The sequence below is a fragment of the Pseudophryne corroboree genome, chromosome 4, assembly GCF_028390025.1.
Source record: "Pseudophryne corroboree isolate aPseCor3 chromosome 4, aPseCor3.hap2, whole genome shotgun sequence".
Taxonomy (NCBI): Eukaryota; Metazoa; Chordata; class Amphibia; order Anura; family Myobatrachidae; genus Pseudophryne; species Pseudophryne corroboree.
The window spans coordinates 433,828,039-433,850,692 of record NC_086447.1 but is presented as its reverse complement, the minus strand read 5'-3'; the positions used below and the strand labels follow the sequence as shown (position 1 = coordinate 433,850,692).

Here is a 22,654-nt window from a genome sequence, read left to right as displayed (position 1 = left end):
AACAAAAATCCTGTTCTTGCTCTTACAAGGCTGGTGGGAGACAATGGACCATGGGACGTTCAACAGCCGCCCACAGGGGAGAGGGAATGCTCAGACTGACCGACTGGAGATCTGTACGCCCAAAGTGGGTGTCTCCGAAGATACAAACATGAAAACATTAAATACGAGCAAACTTGTGGACAGACGACCAGGTAGCTGCACAACAGACCTGTTCCGCTAAAGCCCTATGTCACGCTGCCCAGGAGATTGTGCTGACAACCGGTCAGGTGTTGGTCGCCCCGCACTAGAATAGGCTCGAGTTATGACTGCGCAGATCTAGCGTGCAGTGGTCTGCTGTGTAGCCAACCAACCTTGTTTATGTGCGTTATAAAAACAATCAGAGGATCTGTCTTGTCTAAGACCATCCGCAGAGCTCACACTACGTCCAGTAGAGCCAGATCATCCCGGTTCCGGGAAGTCGCTGAAGAAAGAGAAACTGGAAAGCCAATTTCTTGGTTTAAGTGGAACACAAAACAACTTTTGGCTGAAACGTAGGAACCGTACAGAGAACTGCTCTATCGTCATGGAAAACGAGAAAAGGCAGCTTGCAAGACAAAGCCTCTAACTCGGAATCTCACCGGGCTGAGTAAATACCCATAAGAAGGTCTACCTTCCAAGCAACAAACTGATTGAGCCTGTGTGAGAGCTGATAGAACCAGATTAAGATTTATCTGTGCTTCCGGTCGAAGAAACAATTGAATATGCACTACGCCCTGTTAAAAGGTTCGGACCTCTGGAAGAAAACTGCCAAACCCAGCTGGAAATGAAGTGACAGGGACAAAATCTGTACTTTCAAGGAGTGAAGCTTTAAACCAGCCTCCAAACCTGCCTGAACCATGGTCAAGAAACGAGAGAGGCAAAACTTTGAGGTGTGAACCCTTCTTTATTCATACCACCATATGTAGATTTTCATACTCTGTGGTAAGTGCATGATGAAACAGGTTTCCAGCTCGTCGCATAGTATGGACTACCAAAAGAGAAAAACCTTTTTAGCTTTCAAAAACTTGGTCTCAATAGCCAGGCCGTTAAAGCCAACCGTTGATGGACCCTGTTGTAGCAGTTCTGATCGAAGGGGAAGACGTGCCCCAGGTCCTACTGACATGTTGAGAATATTGGCGTACCAGGACCTGTGTAGCCAAACTGGAGCCACTAGGATTTACATCACTTGTTGATCTTTGATTTACTTGAGTACCCAAAGCAATATTGGAATTGTCGGTAACAGATGTGCCAGACGGAAGTTCCATGGAACAGTCATGGCATCCACAGCAAAAGCCATAGGACCCCCGGATCTCACACAAAATTGTAGAACTTGGAAGTTATGTCGAGTAGCCGTGAGATCCACCTGAGGATGACCTCTGGATTTAGAGACCCCTTCTCCTGGGATAAATGGAGTTCTGCTCAGAAAGTCTGCTTCTCAGTTTTCTATTCCCTATATGAAGACTGCTGAAAGTATCAGAACACAGGTATCTGCTCAGGGAAGGAATTTGACTGCCTCTACCATCGATACAGCACTCTTTGCCTGCTTAATACTGTAGTCACCTAAATAAGACTTGCATTATGGCGCTACATGGGGGAGGAGCTTCCTTTTAAAGTTACAGTTAAAGTGCCAGCTACAGACCCAACCTGCAGTCCCATGGTCCAGTGTCCCATTGCTGACGGAGAAAATTCTAAGATGATTTGATTTCTTGGTAACTTTTGTCACACAATTTTGTGAATATTTGCGTGGTAGGCAGTTTAAACTATATGCTTAAATTGGGTAGAGATGCAAATTATTCAATAGTTTCTTCAAATAATATGGTGTTGTATAAATAATAATAATAAATAATCATTACATATATAATTGTGTAAATATTTAGTTAATATCATATATTCGTATTTTATGTTTGATGTTCTGAAATATTTCCTGTTTACAGCTCTTCACTATGTGATGTGACCATGAGGTCAGAAGATGGAAAAGAATTCCACTGCCATAAATGTGTTCTGTGTGCAAGACTTGGTATGTTTTATTTATTGTCAGGACTCATTGATTTGCTATAATTTTGTTTCCGTATATATACACTATTTTCTCTAACGTCCTAGTGGATGCTGGGGACTCCGTAAGGACCATGGGGAATAGACGGGCTCCGCAGGAGACTGGGCACTCTAAAGAAAGATTTAGTACTACCTGGTGTGCACTGGCTCCTCCCTCTATGCCCCTCCTCCAGACCTTAGTTAGAATCTGTGCCCGGCCAGAGCTGGGTGCTTTTAGTGGGCTCTCCTGAGCTTGCTAATAAGAAAGTATTTTAGTTAGGTTTTTTATTTTCAGAGAGCTTCTGCTGGCAACAGACTCTCTGCTACGAGGGACTGAGGGGAGAGAAGCAAACCTACTAACTGCGGCTAGGTTGCGCTTCTTAGGCTACTGGACACCATTAGCTCCAGAGGGTTCGAACACAGGATCTTAACCTTGGTCGTCCGTTCCTGGAGCCGTGCCGCCGTCCCCCTCGCAGAGCCAGAAGACAGAAGCCGGCAGAAGCAAGAAGACCTCGAAATCGGCGGCAGAAGACTCCTGTCTTCACATGAGGTAGCGCACAGCACTGCAGCTGTGCGCCATTGCTCCCACACTAACCCACACACTCCGGTCACTGTAGGGTGCAGGGCGCAGGGGGGGGCGCCCTGGGCAGCAATTAAGTACCTCCTGGCAAAAGCAGCATATATACAGTTGGGCACTGTTATATGCATGAGCCCCGGCCATTAATTTTACACAAAATCGCGGGAGAAGCCCGCCGCTGAGGGGGCGGGGCCTTCTTCCTCAGCACTCACCAGCGCCATTTTCTCTCCACAGCTCCGCTGAGAGGAAGCTCCCCAGGCTCTCCCCTGCACGATAGAGAGGGTGTAAAAGAGAGGGGGGGCACATAAATTTGGCGTAAAAACAATATATACAGCAGCTACTGGGTTAACACTAAGTTACTGTGTGATTCCTGGGTCATATAGCGCTGGGGTGTGTGCTGGCATACTCTCTCTCTGTCTCTCCAAAGGGCCTTGTGGGGGAACTGTCTTCAAATAGAGCATCCCCTGTGTGTGTGGTGTGTCGGTACGTGTGTGTCGACATGTCTGAGGTAAAAGGCTCCCCTAAGGAGGAGATAGAGCAAATATGTGTGTGAGAGGGTGTCTCCGTCGACAACGCGGACACCTGTTTGGATATGTGTAAGTGCTGAGGTGAATTTATTGCACAAAAGATTAGAGAACAGACAGGAAATCTACCCATGTCTGTCCCTGTGTCACAGAGACCTTCAGAGTCTCACAATGCTCACTATCCAAAATAATAAACACTGATATCGACACGGAGTTTGACTCCAGTGTCGACTTCGATAATGCAAAGTTACAGCCAAGATGGCTGAAAGGTATCCAATATATTATTATTGTAATAAAAGATGATTTGCATATCACTGATGACTCATCTGTCCCTGACACAAGGGTACACATGTTAAGGGGAAGAAAGCTGAGGTAAATTTCCCTCCTCTCATGAGGAAAAAGAGCGGGAATCTCCAGACAAGAGACTGCAGCTTCCCACAAAAAATTCTCAGGCAGTATCCTTTCCCCACTAGGGCCAGGATGTGTTGGGAATCTTCCCCTAGGGTGTCCTGTTTGCACAGAAGGTAGCACTAGCTATTCTCAGGGATCCTGCAGATAGCGTGCACATTCTAGTATGCTACTCAGACCGGCGATTGTGTCGGCATGGGTTTATAGCGCTGTGGCAGCGTGGACAGGTACCTTATCAGCAGAGATTGAGACCCTAGTATACATATAGATATGTATATGTATATATAGAGATATATATATATATTAAAGATGCTGTCTTAAGTGATAGATAGATAGATATATAGATATATAGATATATATATATATATATATATATATATATATATATATATAAAACATGCCCAAAGAGACATGAGTATACTGGGTCCTAGAGTCGAAGCTATGTCGATTTCTGCTTGATGTGTCCTGTAGAATATACAATGGACAGAAGATGCCGACTTAAGAGGCATGTGGAAGGCTGAGGATTGTGTGGAGAAGGGTTCACGGACCTAGTCTACACAGCTATAGCTGGTAATTCTGATATTTTGCCTTATATTCCTGCACAGCCTAGGAAAGCACGACATTATCAAATGCAGCCTTTCGAATAAAGAAACAAGAAAGTCCGAGGTGCGTCCTTTCTTGCCAGAGGCGCGGGGGCACAGGAAAGAAGCTGCACAACACAGCTAGTTCCCAGGAACAGAAGTCCTCCCCGGCCTCTACAAAAATCCACCGCAAGGCGGAGCTAGGCCCGGTGGGGGCACGCCTTCGTCAGTTCAGCCACAAGTGGGTTAACTCCCTGTTAGATCCCTGGGCAATAGATATTGTGTCTCAGGGATACAAGCTGGACTCACCGACGGCCCTGCCGGCTTCCCCCCACGAGAGGGAAACAGTGTTAACTGCAATTCATAAATTGTATTTTCAACAGGTGGTGGTCAAGGTTCCCCTCCTTCAACAAGGAGGGGGTTATTATTCGACCATGTTGTAGTCCCGAAACCAGACGGTTCGGTCGGACCCATATTGAATCTAAAATCCCTGAACATACAGCCTGAAAGGGTTCAAGTTCAAGATAGAATCGCTAAGAGCGGTTATTGCAAGCCTGAAAGGGGGAGATTTTATGGTGACTCGGGACATAAAGGATGCATACCTTCATGTCCCCATTTATCCACCTCATCAGGCGTACCTCAGAATTGCGGTACGGGATGGTCATTACCAATTTCAGACGTTGCCGTATGGTCTCTCCACGGCCTTGAGAATATTCACCAAGGTAATGGCGGAAATGATGGTGCTCCTGCGGAAGCAAGGTGTCACTATTATCACGTACTTGGACGATCTCATAAAAGCGAGATCGAGAGAGCAGTTGCTGAACAGCGTATAACTTTCTCTGGAAGTGAAACAGCAAGACGGCTGGATTCTATATATTCCAAAGTCGCAGTTGGTTCTTACAGCTCATCTGCCTCTTCTAGGCATGGTCCTAGACACAGACCAGAAAAGGGCTTATCTCCCGATAGAGAGAGCTCAGAAGCTCGTGACACTGGTCAGGAATCTATTAAAACCAAAACAGGTGTCAGTGCATCACTGCACTCGAGTCCTGGGAAGGAGGGTGGCATCATTCGGGGCCATTCCCTTCGGCAGGTTCCATAGGAGGACCTTCCAATGGGACTTACTGGACAAGTGGTCCGGATCACATCTTCGGATGCATCGGTTAATCACCCTATCCCCCAGAGCCAGGGTGTCTTTCCTGTGGTGACTGCAGAGTGCTCACCTTCTCGAAGGTTGCAGATTCGGCATTCAGGACTGGGTCCTGGTGACCACGAATGCAAGCCTCCGAGGGTGGGGGGCAGTCACACAGGGAAGAAATTTCCAAGGGCTGTGGTCAAGGCAGGAGACTTGCCTTCACATCAATATCCTGGAACTAAGGGCCATATACAACGCCCTAAGTCAAGCGGAGACCCTGCTTCGCGACCAACCGGTTCTGATCCAGTCAGACCGCAGTGGCTCATGTAAACCGCCAAGGCGGCACAAGGAGCAGGGTGGCGATGGTAGAAGCCACCAGAATTCTTCACTGGGCGGAGAATCACGTAAGCGCACTGTCAGCAGTGTACATTCCGGGAGTGGACAACTGGGAAGCAGACTTCCTCAGCAGGCACGACCTCCACCCGGGAGAGTGGGGACTTCATCAGGAAGTCTTCACGCAGATTGCAAATCGATGGGAACTGCCACAGGTGGACATGATGGCGTCTTGCCTCAACAAAAAGCTAAAAAGGTATTGCGCCAGGTCAAGGGACCCTCAGGCGATAGCTGTGGACGCACTAGTAACACCGTGGGTGTTCCAGTCGGTCTATGGGTTTCCTCCTCTTCCTCTCATACCAAAGGTGCTGAGAATTGTAAGAAAAAGAGGAGTGAGAACAATACTCATTGTTCCGGATTGGCCAAGAAGGACTTGGTACCCGGAACTGCAAGAAATGCTCACAGAGGACCCATGGCCTCTGCCTCTCAAGACAGGATCTGTTGCAACAAGGGCCCTGTCTGTTTCAAGACTTACCGCGGCTGCGTTTGACGGCATGGCGGTTGAACGCCGGATCCTAGCGGAAAAAGGCATTCCGGATGAAGTTATTCCTACGCTGATAAAGGCTAGGAAGGACGTGACAGCAAAGCATTATCACCGTATATGGCGAAAATATGTTGCTTGGTGTGAGGCCAGGAAGGCCCCTACAGAGGAATTCCAGCTGGGTCGATTCCTGCACTTCCTACAGTCAGGTGTGACTATGGGCCTAAAATTAGGGTCCATAAAGGTCCAGATTTCGACCCTATCCATTTTCTTTCAAAAAGAGCTGGCTTCACTGCCTGAGGTTCAGACGTTTGTTAAGGGAGTGCTGCATATTCAGCCCCCTTTTGTGCCACCGGTGGCACCTTGGGATCTTAACGTGGTGTTGGGTTTCCTGAAATCCCACTGGTTTGAGCCACTTAAGACTGTGGAGCTAAAGTATCTCACGTGGAAAGTGGTCATGCTGTTGGCCTTAGCTTCGGCTAGGCGTGTGTCAGAATTGGCGGCGTTGTCATGTAAAAGCCCCTATCTGGTTTTCCATATGGACAGGGCAGAATTGCGGACTCGTCCGCAATTTCTGCCAAAGGTGGTGTCATCTTTTCATTTGAACCAACCTATTGTGGTGCCTGCGGCTACTTGTGACTTGGAGGATTCCAAGCTGTTTGACGTAGTCCGGGCTTTGAAGATTTAGGTAACCAGAACGGCTGGAGTCAGGAAGACTGACTCGCTGTTTATCCTGTATGCATCCAACAAGCTGGGTGCTCCTGCTTTAAAGCAAACTATTGCTCGCTGGATCTGTAACACGATTCAGCAGGCTCATTCTGCGGCTGGATTGCCGCATCCAAAATCAGTGAAAGCCCATTCCACAAGGAAGGTGGGCTCTTCTTGGGCGGCTGCCCGAGGGGTCTCGGCATTACAGCTTTGCCGAGCTGCTACTTGGTCGGGTTCAAACACCTTTGCAAAATTCTACAAGTTTGATACCCTGGCTGAGGAGGACCTTGTGTTTGCCCATTCGGTGCTGCCGAGTCAAACGCACTCTCCCGCCCGTTTGGGAGCTTTGGTATAATCCCCATGGTCATTACGGAGTCCCCAGCATCCACTAGGACGTTAGAGAAAATAAGATTTTACTCACCGGTAAATCTATTTCTCGTAGTCCGTAGTGGATGCTGGGCGCCCGTCCCAAGTGCGGACTTTCTGCAATGCGTGTATATAGTTATTGCTTAATAAAGGGTTATGTTATGTTGGCATCCATTGGTTGATGCTCTGTTGTTTGTTCATACTGTTAACTGGGTAAGTTTATCATAAGTTATACGGTGTGATTGGTGTGGCTGGTATGAGTCTTACCCTGGGTTCCAAAATCCTTTCCTTGTAATGTCAGCTCTTCCGGGCACAGTTTCCTTAACTGAGGTCTGGAGGAGGGGCATAGAGGGAGGAGCCAGTGCACACCAGGTAGTACTAAATCTTTCTTTAGAGTGCCCAGTCTCCTGCGGAGCCCGTCTATTCCCCATGGTCCTTACGGAGTCCCCAGCATCCACTACGGACTACGAGAAATAGATTTACCGGTGAGTAAAATCTTATTTTAACTGGCAATTTTGTTTGTGTTTTGCAGAATACTTTAATAGCATGCTTAGCAGCACATGGATTGAGGTAAATGAGTTTGTATAATATTAGTGATGAAGTTATTTGATTCACCGCATTTTATGTACGTTGGTCTACAATAAGGGCAAATATTCAGTTGGCCTCGTGTTCTGTCAATGCTCGTTACCTTGGGTCAATAACCTGTGGTTGCGACTTTTTTTGCTGTTCAATCAGAAATACTGAGTAGGTGCAAAGTAGGAAAAAATCCCTATCTTAATCTAAAAAATGACAGGACTTTTTTCAGGACTTCTGGTACACTCCCCCACACCTCCCCCCACTTTGCTGATATACGCTTTGTTTAATTTTTTTTTTTTTCACTGTTAATAAAATATTCACAACTCAATCATTTGACGCTTTTTAAGAGCTTGTGGCAGCTTACAGCCTTCTGTACTACTCTGCCATATTATTTTATCACTTAAGGTGATTTTATAGTGATTTTATTTTCCATATGGGTTGAACCATGACCTTTGCGATTAGAGATGAGCGGGTTCGGTTCCTCGGAATCCGAACCCGCCCGAACTTCAGTTTTTTTTACACGGGGCCGAGCGACTCGGATCTTCCCGCCTTGCTCGGTTAACCCAAGCGCGCCCGAACGTCATCATCCCGCTGTCGGATTCTCGCGAGGCTCGGATTCTATCGCGAGACTCGGATTCTATATAAGGAGCCGCGCGTCGCCGCCATTTTCACACGTGCATTGAGATTGATAGGGAGAGGACGTGGCTGGCGTCCTCTATAAACGAAGAGAAGAGAGTGAGACTAGAGTAGAGAGAGACACAGTATTTACTTTAGTAATTTTGGGGAGCATTAGGAGGAGTACTACTACTTGCTGAAGTGATAGTGTGACTGTATATCTGACTTGTGGGGGAGACAGTGGGGAGCAGTTAGAGTCTGAGAGCAGGAGTACATATTTTAACGTACAGTGCACACTTTTGCTGCCAGAGTGCCACACTGCCATTGTGACCACACTGACCACCAGTATATATTGTGATTGTCTGCTTAGGAGTACTACTTGCAAGTTGCTGATAGTGTGACCAGTGACCTGACCACCAGTTTAATTAATCACCACCAGTTTAATATATATATATATATATAATTGTATATAATATATATATAATTGTATACCACCTAGCAGGTCCGTCATCAGTCATTACATAATAAATATATATACCTGTCCGGCTGCAGTACTAGTGATATTATATATATATATATATATATATATATATATATATATATATATATATATATATATATAATAATTTCATCTCATTATCATCCAGTCTATATTAGCAGCAGACACAGTACGGTAGTCCACGGCTGTAGCTACCTCTGTGTCGGCAGTCGCTCGTCCATCCATAATTGTATACCACCTAGCCGTGTTTTTTTTTTTTTCTTTCTTCTTGATACATACTACTATAGTAGCTTACTGTAGCAGTCTGCGGTGCTGCTGAGCTGACAGTGTCCAGCAGGTCCGTCATCAGTCATTACATAATAAATATATATACCTGTCCGGCTGCAGTACTAGTGATATTATATATATATATTAATTTCATCTCATTATCATCCAGTCTATATTAGCAGCAGACACAGTACGGTAGTCCACGGCTGTAGCTACCTCTGTGTCGGCAGTCGCTCGTCCATCCATAATTGTATACCACCTACCCGTGTTTTTTTCTTTTTTCTTTCTTCTTGATACATACTACTATAGTAGCTTACTGTAGCAGTCTGCGGTGCTTCTGAGCTGACAGTGTCCAGCAGGTCCGTCATCAGTCATTACATAATAAATATATATACCTGTCCGGCTGCAGTACTAGTGATATTATATATATATATATTAATTTCATCTCATTATCATCCAGTCTATATTAGCAGCAGACACAGTACGGTAGTCCACGGCTGTAGCTACCTCTGTGTCGGCAGTCGCTCGTCCATCCATAATTGTATACCACCTACCCGTGTTTTTTTTTTTCTTTCTTCTTGATACATACTACTATAGTAGCTTACTGTAGCAGTCTGCGGTGCTGCTGAGCTGACAGTGTCCAGCAGGTCCGTCATCAGTCATTACATAATAAATATATATACCTGTCCGGCTGCAGTACTAGTGATATTATATATATATATATATATTAATTTCATCTCATTATCATCCAGTCTATATTAGCAGCAGACACAGTACGGTAGTCCACGGCTGTAGCTACCTCTGTGTCGGCAGTCGCTCGTCCATCCATAATTGTATACCACCTACCCGTGGTTTTTTTTTTTTCTTTCTTCTTGATACATACTACTATAGTAGCTTACTGTAGCAGTCTGCGGTGCTGCTGAGCTGACAGTGTCCAGCAGGTCCGTCATCAGTCATTACATAATAAATATATATACCTGTCCGGCTGCAGTACTAGTGATATATTATATATATATATATATATATTAATTTCATCTCATTATCATCCAGTCTATATTAGCAGCAGACACAGTACGGTAGTCCACGGCTGTAGCTACCTCTGTGTCGGCAGTCGCTCGTCCATCCATAATTGTATACCACCTACCCGTGGTTTTTTTTTTTTCTTTCTTCTTGATACATACTACTATAGTAGCTTACTGCTGTAGCAGTCTGCGGTGCTGCTGAGCTGACAGTGTCCAGCAGGTCCGTCATCAGTCATTACATAATAAATATATATACCTGTCCAGCTGCAGTACTAGTGATATTATATATATATATATTAATTTAATCTCATTATCATCCAGTCTATATTAGCAGCAGACACAGTACGGTAGTCCACGGCTGTAGCTACCTCTGTGTCGGCAGTCGCTCGTCCATCCATAATTGTATACCACCTACCCGTGTTTTTTTTTTTTTTTTCTTTCTTCTTGATACATACTACTATAGTAGCTTACTGTAGCAGTCTGCGGTGCTGCTGAGCTGACAGTGTCCAGCAGGTCCGTCATCAGTCATTACATAATAAATATATATACCTGTCCGGCTGCAGTACTAGTGATATTATATATATATATATTAATTTCATCTCATTATCATCCAGTCTATATTAGCAGCAGACACAGTACGGTAGTCCACGGCTGTAGCTACCTCTGTGTCGGCAGTCGCTCGTCCATCCATAATTGTATACCACCTACCCGTGTTTTTTTTTTTTCTTTCTTCTTGATACATACTACTATAGTAGCTTACTGTAGCAGTCTGCGGTGCTGCTGAGCTGACAGTGTCCAGCAGGTCCGTCATCAGTCATTACATAATAAATATATATACCTGTCCGGCTGCAGTACTAGTGATATTATATATATATATTAATTTCATCTCATTATCATCCAGTCTATATTAGCAGCAGAAACAGTACGGTAGTCCACGGCTGTAGCTACCTCTGTGTCGGCAGTCGCTCGTCCATCCATAAGTATACTAGTATCCATCCATCTCCATTGTTTACCTGAGGTGCCTTTTAGTTGTGCCTATTAAAATATGGAGAACAAAAATGTTGAGGTTCCAAAATTAGGGAAAGATCAAGATCCACTTCCACCTCGTGCTGAAGCTGCTGCCACTAGTCATGGCCGAGACGATGAAATGCCAGCAACGTCGTCTGCCAAGGCCGATGCCCAATGTCATAGTACAGAGCATGTAAAATCCAAAACACCAAATATCAGTAAAAAAAGGACTCCAAAATCTAAAATAAAATTGTCGGAGGAGAAGCGTAAACTTGCCAATATGCCATTTACCACACGGAGTGGCAAGGAACGGCTGAGGCCCTGGCCTATGTTCATGGCTAGTGGTTCAGCTTCACATGAGGATGGAAGCACTCAGCCTCTCGCTAGAAAAATGAAAAGACTCAAGCTGGCAAAAGCACCGCAAAGAACTGTGCGTTCTTCGAAATCCCAAATCCACAAGGAGAGTCCAATTGTGTCGGTTTCGATGCCTGACCTTCCCAACACTGGACGTGAAGAGCATGCGCCTTCCACCATTTGCACGCCCCCTGCAAGTGCTGGAAGGAGCACCCGCAGTCCAGTTCCTGATAGTCAGATTGAAGATGTCAGTGTTGAAGTACACCAGGATGAGGAGGATATGGGTGTTGCTGGCGCTGGGGAGGAAATTGACAAGGAGGATTCTGATGGTGAGGTGGTTTGTTTAAGTCAGGCACCCGGGGAGACACCTGTTGTCCGTGGGAGGAATATGGCCGTTGACATGCCTGGTGAAAATACCAAAAAAATCAGCTCTTCGGTGTGGAAGTATTTCAACAGAAATGCGGACAACATTTGTCAAGCCGTGTGTTGCCTTTGTCAAGCTGTAATAAGTAGGGGTAAGGACGTTAACCACCTCGGAACATCCTCCCTTATACGTCACCTGCAGCGCATTCATAATAAGTCAGTGACAAGTTCAAAAACTTTGGGCGACAGAGGAAACAGTCCACTGACCAGTAAATCCCTTCCTCTTGTAACCAAGCTCACGCAAACCACCCCACCAACTCCCTCAGTGTCAATTTCCTCCTTCCCCAGGAATGCCAATAGTCCTGCAGGCCATGTCACTGGCAATTCTGACGATTCCTCTCCTGCCTGGGATTCCTCTGATGCATCCTTGCGTGTAACGCCTACTGCTGCTGGCGCTGCTGTTGTTGCTGCTGGGAGTCGATGGTCATCCCAGAGGGGAAATCGTAAGACCACTTTTACTACTTCCACCAAGCAATTGACTGTCCAACAGTCCTTTGCGAGGAAGATGAAATATCACAGCAGTCATCCTGCTGCAAAGCGGATAACTGAGGCCTTGACAACTATGTTGGTGTTAGACGTGCGTCCGGTATCCGCCGTTCACAGGGAACTAGACAATTTCTTGAGGTAGTGTGCCCCCGTTACCAAATACCATCTAGGTTCCACTTCTCTAGGCAGGCGATACCGAGAATGTACACGGACGTCAGAAAAAGACTCACCAGTGTCTTAAAAAATGCAGTTGTACCCAATGTCCACTTAACCACGGACATGTGGACAAGTGGAGCAGGGCAGGGTCAGGACTATATGACTGTGACAGCCCACTGGGTAGATGTATGGACTCCCGCCGCAAGAACAGCAGGATTTGTGGCATCGGACAACGCCAGCAATATTGTGTGTGCATTAAATATGGGCAAATTCCAGCACGTCCCATGTTTTGCACATACCTTGAATTTGGTGGTGCAGAATTTTTTAAAAAACGACAGGGGCGTGCAAGAGATGCTGTCGGTGGCCAGAAGAATTGCGGGACACTTTCGTCGTACAGGCACCACGTACAGAAGACTGGAGCAACACCAAAAACGCCTGAACCTGCCCTGCCATCATCTGAAGCAAGAAGTGGTAACGAGGTGGAATTCAACCCTATATATACTTCAGAGGTTGGAGGAGCAGCAAAAGGCCATTCAAGCCTATACAATTCAGCACGATATAGGAGGTGGAATGCACCTGTCTCAAGCGCAGTGGAGAATGATTTCAACGTTGTGCAAGGTTCTGCTGCCCTTTGAACTTGCCACACGTGAAGTCAGTTCAGACACTGCCAGCCTGAGTCAGGTCATTCCCCTCATCAGGCTTTTGCAGAAGAAGCTGGAGACATTGAAGGAGGAGCTAACACGGAGCGATTCCGCTAGGCATGTGGGACTTGTGGATGGAGCCCTTAATTCACTTAACAAGGATTCACGGGTGGTCAATCTGTTGAAATCAGAGCACTACATTTTGGCCACCGTGCTCGATCCTAGATTTAAAACATACCTTGGATCTCTCTTTCCGGCAGACACAAGTCTGCTGGGGTTCAAAGACCTGCTGGTGAGAAAATTGTCAAGTCAAGCGGAACGCGACCTGTCAACATCTCCTCCTTCACATTCTCCCGCAACTGGGGGTGCGAGGAAAAGGCTCAGAATTCCGAGCCCACCCGCTGGCGGTGATGCAGGGCAGTCTGGAGCGACTGCTGATGCTGACATCTGGTCCGGACTGAAGGACCTGACAACGATTACGGACATGTCGTCTACTGTCACTGCATATGATTCTCTCCCCATTGAAAGAATGGTGGAGGATTATATGAGTGACCGCATCCAAGTAGGCACGTCACACAGTCCGTACTTATACTGGCAGGAAAAAGAGGCAATTTGGAGGCCCTTGCACAAACTGGCTTTATTCTACCTAAGTTGCCCTCCCACAAGTGTGTACTCCGAAAGAGTGTTTAGTGCCGCCGCTCACCTTGTCAGCAATCGGCGTACGAGGTTACTTTCAGAAAATGTGGAGAAGATGATGTTCATTAAAATGAATTATAATCAATTCCTCCGTGGAGACATTGACCAGCAGCAATTGCCTCCACAAAGTACACAGGGAGCTGAGATGGTGGATTCCAGTGGGGACGAATTGATAATCTGTGAGGAGGGGGATGTACACGGTGATATATCGGAGGATGATGATGAGGTGGACATCTTGCCTCTGTAGAGCCAGTTTGTGCAAGGAGAGATTAATTGCTTCTTTTTTGGTGGGGGTCCAAACCAACCCGTCATTTCAGTCACAGTCGTGTGGCAGACCCTGTCACTGAAATGATGGGTTGGTTAAAGTGTGCATGTCCTGTTTATACAACATAAGGGTGGGTGGGAGGGCCCAAGGACAATTCCATCTTGCACCTCTTTTTTCTTTTTTTCTTCTTTGCGTCATGTGCTGTTTGGGGAGTGTTTTTTGGAAGGGCCATCCTGCGTGACACTGCAGTGCCACTCCTAGATGGGCCAGGTGTTTGTGTCGGCCACTAGGGTCGCTTATCTTACTCACACAGCTACCTCATTGCGCCTCTTTTTTTCTTTGCGTCATGTGCTGTTTGGGGAGTGTTTTTTGGAAGGGCCATCCTGCGTGACACTGCAGTGCCACTCCTAGATGGGCCAGGTGTTTGTGTCGGCCACTAGGGTCGCTTATCTTACTCACACAGCTACCTCATTGCGCCTCTTTTTTTCTTTGCGTCATGTGCTGTTTGGGGAGTGTTTTTTGGAAGGGCCATCCTGCGTGACACTGCAGTGCCACTCCTAGATGGGCCAGGTGTTTGTGTCGGCCACTAGGGTCGCTTATCTTACTCACACAGCTACCTCATTGCGCCTCTTTTTTTCTTTGCGTCATGTGCTGTTTGGGGAGTGTTTTTTGGAAGGGCCATCCTGCGTGACACTGCAGTGCCACTCCTAGATGGGCCAGGTGTTTGTGTCGGCCACTAGGGTCGCTTATCTTACTCACACAGCTACCTCATTGCGCCTCTTTTTCTCTAACGTCCTAAGTGGATGCTGGGGACTCCGTAAGGACCAAGGGGAATAGCGGCTCCGCAGGAGACTGGGCACATCTAAAGAAAGCTTTAGGACTAACTGGTGTGCACTGGCTCCTCCCCCTATGACCCTCCTCCAAGCCTCAGTTAGATTTCTGTGCCCGACGAGAAGGGTGCACACTAGGGGCTCTCCTGAGCTTCTTAGTGAAAGTTTTAGTTTAGGTTTGTTATTTTCAGTGAGACCTGCTGGCAACAGGCTCACTGCATCGAGGGACTAAGGGGAGAAGAAGCAAACTCACCTGCGTGCAGAGTGGATTGGGCTTCTTGGCTACTGGACATTAGCTCCAGAGGGACGATCACAGGCCCAGCCTGGATGGGTCCCGGAGCCGCGCCGCCGGCCCCCTTACAGAGCCAGAAGAGCGAAGAGGTCCGGAAAAATCGGCGGCAGAAGACGTTCCTGTCTTCAATAAGGTAGCGCACAGCACTGCAGCTGTGCGCCATTGCTCTCAGCACACTTCATACTCCGGTCACTGAGGGTGCAGGGCGCTGGGGGGGGGCGCCCTGAGACGCAATAAAACATGATAAAAATACCTTACATGGCAAAAAATACATCACATATAGCTCCTGGGCTATATGGATGCATTTAACCCCTGCCAGAATATACAGAAAAACGGGAGATAAGGCCACCGAAAAGGGGGCGGAGCCTATCTCCTCAGCACACTGGCGCCATTTTCCCTCACAGCTCAGTTGGAGGGAAGCTCCCTGGCTCTTCCCTGCAGTCACTACACTACAGAAAGGGTTAAAAAAAAGAGAGGGGGGCACTAATTAGGCGCAGTATTAAAACATACAGCAGCTATAAGGGGAAAAACACTTATATAAGGTTATCCCTGTATATATATATAGCGCTCTGGTGTGTGCTGGCATACTCTCCCTCTGTCTCCCCAAAGGGCTAGTGGGGTCCTGTCCTCTATCAGAGCATTCCCTGTGTGTGTGCTGTGTGTCGGTACGTTTGTGTCGACATGTATGAGGAGAAAAATGATGTGGAGACGGAGCAGAGTGTCTGTAACAGTGATGTCACCACCTAGGGGGTCGACACCTGAGTGGATGTACTGTTGAAAATTACGTGACAGTGTCAGCTCTGTATAAAAAAAACAGTGGTTGACATGAGACAGCCGGCTACTCAGCTTGTGCCTGTCCAGACGTCTCATAGGCCGTCAGGGGCTCTAAAGCGCCCGTTACCTCAGATGGCAGATACAGACGCCGACACGGATACTGACTCCTGTGTCGACGGTGAAGAGACAACCGTGATTTCCAGTAGGGCCACACGTTACATGATTGAGACAATGGAAAATGTTTTATACATTTCTGATAATACGAGTACCACCAAAAAGGGGTATTATGTTCGGTGAGGAAAAAACTACCTGTAGTTTTCCTGAATCTGAGAAATAAAATGAGGTGTGTGATGATGCGTGGGTTTCCCCCCGATAACAATTGATAATTTCTTAAAAAGTATTGGCTGTATACCCTTTCCCGCCAGAGGTTAGGGTGCGTTGGGAAACACCCCCTAGGGGGGATAAGGCGCTCACACGCTTGTAAGAACAAGGGCTCTACCCTCTCATGAGATGGCCGCCCTTAAGGATCCTGCTGATAGAAAGCAGGAGGGTATCCAAAAATGTATTCACACACATACTGGTGTTATACTGCGACCAGCAATCGCCTCAGCCTGGAGGTGCAGTGCTGGGTTGGCATGGTCGGATTCCCTGACTGGAAATATTGATATCCTAGATAAGGATAGTATATTATTGCCTATAGAGCATTTAAAAGATGCATTTCTATATATGCATGATGCACAGCGGAATATTTGCCGACTGGCATCAAGTATAAGTGCGTTGTCCAATTCTACCAGTAAAATGGTCAGGTGATGCGGATTCCAAACGGCATTTGGAAGTATTGCCTTTGAAAGGGGACATTTGGGGTCGGTCTTTTAGACCTGGTGGCCACGGCAACAACTGGGAAATCCACGTTTGTACCCCAGGTCGCCTCTCAAAACAAGACGCCGTATTATCAGGCGCAGTCCTTTGTTGGCAAGCGGACAAAAGGTTCCTCTTTTCTGCTCGTGACAGAGGGAGAGGAAAAAGGCTGAAGAGATTACCCAGTTCCCAGGAACAGAAATCCTTTCCCGCCTCTGCAAAAGCCCTCAGTATGACGCTAGGGCCTTACAAGCTCAGGCACGGTGGGGGCCCGTTCTCAATGAATTTCAGTGCGCAGTGGGCTCACTCGCAAGTAGACCCCTGGATCCTTCAGGTAATATCTCAAGGGTACATATTGAAATTCGAGACGTCTCCCCCTCGCCGTTTCCAAAAGTCGGCTTTACCGACGTCTCCCTCTGACAGGGAGGCAGTTTTGGAAGCCATTCACAAGCTGTATTCCCAGCAGGTGATAATCAAGGTACCCCTCCTGCAACAGGGAACGGGGTATTATTCCACACTATTGTGGTACCGAAGCCAGACGGCCCGGTGAGACCGATTCTAAATCTAAAATCTAAAATCTTTGAACACTTACATACAGAGGTTCAAATTCAAGATTGAGTCACTCAGAGCAGTGATTGCGAACCTGGAAGAAGGGGACTACATGATGTCTCGGGACATCAAGGATGCTTACCTTCATGTCAAAATTTACCCTTCTCACCAAGGGTACCTCAGGTTATGGTACAGAACTGTCACTATCAGTTCAGACGCTGCCGTAGGGATGGTCCACGGCACCCCGGGTCTTTACCAAGGTAATGGCCGAAATGATATCCCTTCGAAGGAAGGGAATTTTAGTTATCCCTTACTTGGACGATTCCCTGATAAGGGTAAGATCCAGGGAACAGTTGGAAGTCGGTGTAGCACTATCTCAGGTAGTGTTGCGGCAGCACGATTGGATTCTCAATATTCCAAAATCGCAGCTGGTTCCGACGACTTGTCTTCTGTTTCCTAGGGATGTTCCTGGACACAGTCCAGAAAAAAGGTGTTTCTCCCGGAAGAGAAAGCCAGGGAGTTATCCGAGCTAGTCAGGAACCTCCTAAAACCGAACCAAGTCTCAGTGCATCAATGCACAAGGGTTCTGGGTAAAAATGGTGGCTTCCTGCGAAGCAATCCCATTCGTTAGATTCCACGCAAGAACTTTCCAGTGGAACCTACTGGACAAATGGTCCGGGTCGCATTTTCAGATGCATCAGCGGATAACCCTGTCACCAAGGACAAGGGTATCCATCATGTGGTGGTTGCAGAGTGCTCATCTTCTAGAGGGCCGCAGATTCGGCATTCAGGACTGGGTCCTGGTGACCACGGATGCCAGCCTGCGAGGCTGGGGAGCAGTCACACAGGGAAGGAATATCCAGGGCTTAGGGTCAAGCCTGGATACATCACTTCACATAAATATCCTGAAGCTAAGGGCCATTTACAATGCTCTAAGCTTAGCAAGACCTCTGCTTCAAGGTCAGCCGGTGTTGATCCAGTCGGACAACATCATGGCAGTCACCCACGTAAACAGACAGGGTGGCACAAGAAGCAGGAGGGCAATGGCAGAAGCTGCAGGGATTCTTCGCTGGGCGGAAAATCATGTGATAGCACTGTCAACAGTATTCATTCCGGGAGTGGACAACTGGGAAGCAGACTTCCTCAGCACGACCTCCACCCGGGAGAGTGGGGACTTCACCCAGAAGTCGTCCACATGATTAAAAAACTCGACAGGTATTGCGCCAGGTCAAGAGACCCTCAGGCAATAGTTGTAGACGCTCTGGTAACACCGTGGGTGTACCAGTCAGTGTATGTGTTCCCTCCTCTGCCTCTCATACCCAAGGTACTGAGATTGATAAGATGGAGAGGAGAAAGCACTATATTCGTGGCTCCGGATTGGCCAAGAAGGACTTGGTAACCGGAACTTCAAGAGATGCTCACGGAGGATCCGTGGCCTCTACCTCTAAGAAGGGACCTGCTCCAGCAAGGACCCTGTCTGTTCCAAGACTTACCGCGGCTGCGTTTGACGGCATGGCGGTTGAACGCCGGATCCTGAAGGAAAAAAGGCATTCCGGATGAAGTCATCCCTATCCTGATCAAAGCCAGGAAGGATGTAACCGCAAAAACATTATCACCGCAATTGGCGAAAATATGTTGCGTGGTGCGAGGCCAGTAAGGCCCGACGGAGGAAATTCAACTGGGTCGATTCCTACATTTCCTGCAAACAGGAGTGTCTATGGGCCTGAAATTGGGGTCCATTAAGGTTCAAATTTTCGGCCCTGTCAATTTTCTTCCAAAAAGAACTAGCTTCAGTCCCTGAAGTTCAGACGTTTGTAAAAGGGGTACTGCATATACAGCCTCCTTTGGTGCCTCCAGTGGCACTTTGGGATCTCAATGTAGTTTTGGGTTCCAAAAGTCACATTGGTTTGAACCACTTAAATCTGTGGAGTTAAAATATCTCACATGGAAAGTGGTCATGCTGTTGGCCCTGGCCTGGGCCAGGCGCGTGTCAGAATTGGCGGCTTTATCCTGAAAAAGCCCTTATCTGATTTTCCATTCGGACAGGGCGGAATTGAGGACTCGTCCTCAGTTTCTCCCCAAGGTGGTTTCAGCGTCTCACCTGAACCAACCTATTGGTGGTGCCTGCGGCTACTAGGGACTTGGAGGCCTCCAAGTTGCTAGACGTTGTCAGTGCCCTGAAAATATATGTTTCCAGGACGGCTGGAGTCAGGAAATCTGACTCGCTGTTTATCCTGTGTGCACCCAACAAGCTGGGTGCTCCTGCTTCTAAGCAGACGATTGCTCGTTGGATTTGTAGTACAATTCAGCTTGCACATTCTGTGGCAGGCCTGCCACAGCCAAAAATCTGTAAATGCCCACTCCACAAGGAAGGTGGGCTCATCTTGGGCGGCTGCCCGAGGGGTCTCGGCTTTACAACTTTGCCGAGCAGCTACTTGGTCAGGAGCAAATACGTTTGTAAAATTCTACAAAATTGATATCCTGGCTGAGGAGGACCTGGAGTTCTCTCAATTGGTGCTGCAGAGTCATCCGCACTCTCCCGCCCGTTTGGGAGCTTTGGTATAATCCCCATGGTCCTTACGGAGTCCCCAGCATCCACTTAGGACGTTAGAGAAAATAAGAATTTACTTACCGATAATTCTATTTCTCATAGTCCGTAGTGGATGCTGGGCGCCCATCCCAAGTGCGGATTGTCTGCAATACTTGTACATAGTTATTGTTACAAAAATCGGGTTATTATTGTTGTGAGCCATCTTTCAGAGGCTCCTTTGTTATCATGCTGTTAACTGGGTTCAGATCACAGGTTATACGGTGTGATTGGTGTGGCTGGTATGAGTCTTACCCGGGATTCAAAATCCTTCCTTATTGTGTACGCTCGTCCGGGCACAGTATCCTAACTGAGGCTTGGAGGAGGGTCATAGGGGGAGGAGCCAGTGCACACCAGTTAGTCCTAAAGCTTTCTTTAGATGTGCCCAGTCTCCTGCGGAGCCGCTATTCCCCATGGTCCTTACGGAGTCCCCAGCATCCACTACGGACTATGAGAAATAGAATTATCGGTAAGTAAATTCTTATTTTTTTCTTTGCGTCATGTGCTGTTTGGGGAGTGTTTTTTGGAAGGGCCATCCTGCGTGACACTGCAGTGCCACTCCTAGATGGGCCAGGTGTTTGTGTCGGCCACTAGGGTCGCTTATCTTACTCACACAGCTACCTCATTGCGCCTCTTTTTTTCTTTGCGTCATGTGCTGTTTGGGGAGTGTTTTTTGGAAGGGCCATCCTGCGTGACACTGCAGTGCCACTCCTAGATGGGCCAGGTGTTTGTGTCGGCCTCTAGGGTCGCTTAGCTTAGTCATCCAGCGACCTCGGTGCAAATTTTAGGACTAAAAATAATATTGTGAGGTGTGAGGTATTCAGAATAGACTGAAAATGAGTGGAAATTATGGTTTTTGAGGTTAATAATACTTTGGGGTCAAAATGACCCCCAAATTCTATGATTTAAGCTGTTTTTTAGTGTTTTTTGAAAAAAACACCCGAATCCAAAACACACCCGAATCCGACAAAAAAAATTCGGTGAGGTTTTGCCAAAACGCGGTCGAACCCAAAACACGGCCGCGGAACCGAACCCAAAACCAAAACACAAAACCCGAAAAATTTCAAGTGCACATCTCTATTTGCGATAAGCATTTTCTAACTGAATAGTGAGAGTCGCGTGAATGTGCATGCCAAAAATATTCCAAAAAGTGCACTGTAATGTACCTTGCTGTAAAATCTACATTTAACACGGCTAATTGACTCACCCCCTTAATGTTAATTTCAGGAAGCCTGAAACAAAGGTGGGCAGAGAAATGAACGTTTTCTCCTGAACAATTTGAAATAAAAAATAATAATAAATTGGAAAGAATTTTATGATTATCTGAAACTTTCACAATTTTGGAACTGATGCATTGTGTGTATGGAATAGGTTGTGTGCATCTTGCACCAGTCGACCATGTGTTTGCTACTAGTCATCAGTTATTTATTAACAGTTTCTTATATAGCGCAGCATATTCCGTTGCGATCATCATCAGTGTGCTGTTACACTTATGCCCAGTAGGATTTAAAACTCCAAAAATATACTTTATCCTTTAAACAAAAGAAAAAGTACTAAGAGCACAAAAAGATAATACAGAAAATATGAATAAAAGCAAGGCTTTTGGGACTCTGAATTTAATTTATTAGTCATATTACAAATGATGTTTTGCAAGTGTAAAGTCATGCTGTATATTTGAAGCCAGATTGTGCCAAAGCGTTGGTGTTCTGTATTGCATTTAATTTAAGGTCTAAAAGTCCATGGAGCGTATCTATCAAGCCCTTTTTTATTTACAGCCATGTTTTACTCTCTTGGAACCTGCAGGAGACTCACGGTTTTTCAAGAAGTCTTCCGGGCTCCCAGAAGAGCAGGGGGAGGTTATAGGGAAAAATGCTGTTAATCAGTCTCTGGGAATTGGCAGGGCCAATAGAACCCAATTCGATGATACTCCTGGAGAGTCTAAAAATACATAAGTATACTGAAATCATGTAGAATCTGCAGGTTATGTAGGGTTTTAAGCATGGTGAGTATGTAACAATAGCCTAATGCAGGAGACGTCATTGATAGGTCTGGCCCCTATATAACAAGCTCTGTAAAGTGCAGGTCTTTCTCCCACAGCCACTGTCCTCCACCATAGGTTGATCAGAAATGACACTGCTGTGCTTGTGCGATGTCATAAAAGATAAGTGATAGCCACAGCAGGGACTGCGTGTTCTCGCATACGCTGTCCCTGCACTATCAGTTTTGTAAATCTGACTGCATCGATATGGCCTAATAAAAATCATTGCACTACTGCAACATTGATGCATGAATCCCTATGGTATTCTATTGCGAGTGATTAAGAAATCTGATGACATTGAAGAGTTATGCAGAATGTTTTCATAAAAAAATAATTTGTTTTATTAATATTAAATATTTTAGAATGTTTGAGGCCTGTATTGACTTCAAAATGTTTTCTGTGACTAATGTCTTAATTTTATTTCTCCTATAAACATTCCTTGAATGGAAAATTTAGTACACAATTTCAGATAGACAAGACTTAATGGTACTGATCCTTG

General features: G+C 46.5%; 1 protein-coding gene across 5 annotated transcripts in view; it reads left to right on the top strand.

Annotated features, from left to right (window-relative positions):
* Window positions 1-22,654, top strand: part of IBTK (inhibitor of Bruton tyrosine kinase) — a 325,853-nt gene that overhangs the window by 110,005 nt on the left and 193,194 nt on the right. For all 5 annotated transcript variants that reach the window (XR_010176005.1, XM_063916884.1, XM_063916885.1 and 2 more), the window contains 2 exons: window positions 1,953-2,035; window positions 7,752-7,789. Coding sequence is in view for 4 of the 5 variants with exons in the window: in XM_063916884.1 (XP_063772954.1) it covers window positions 1,953-2,035; window positions 7,752-7,789 (121 nt within the window). In the remaining variant the exon portion in view is untranslated. The remainder of the gene's footprint in view (window positions 1-1,952; window positions 2,036-7,751; window positions 7,790-22,654) is intronic.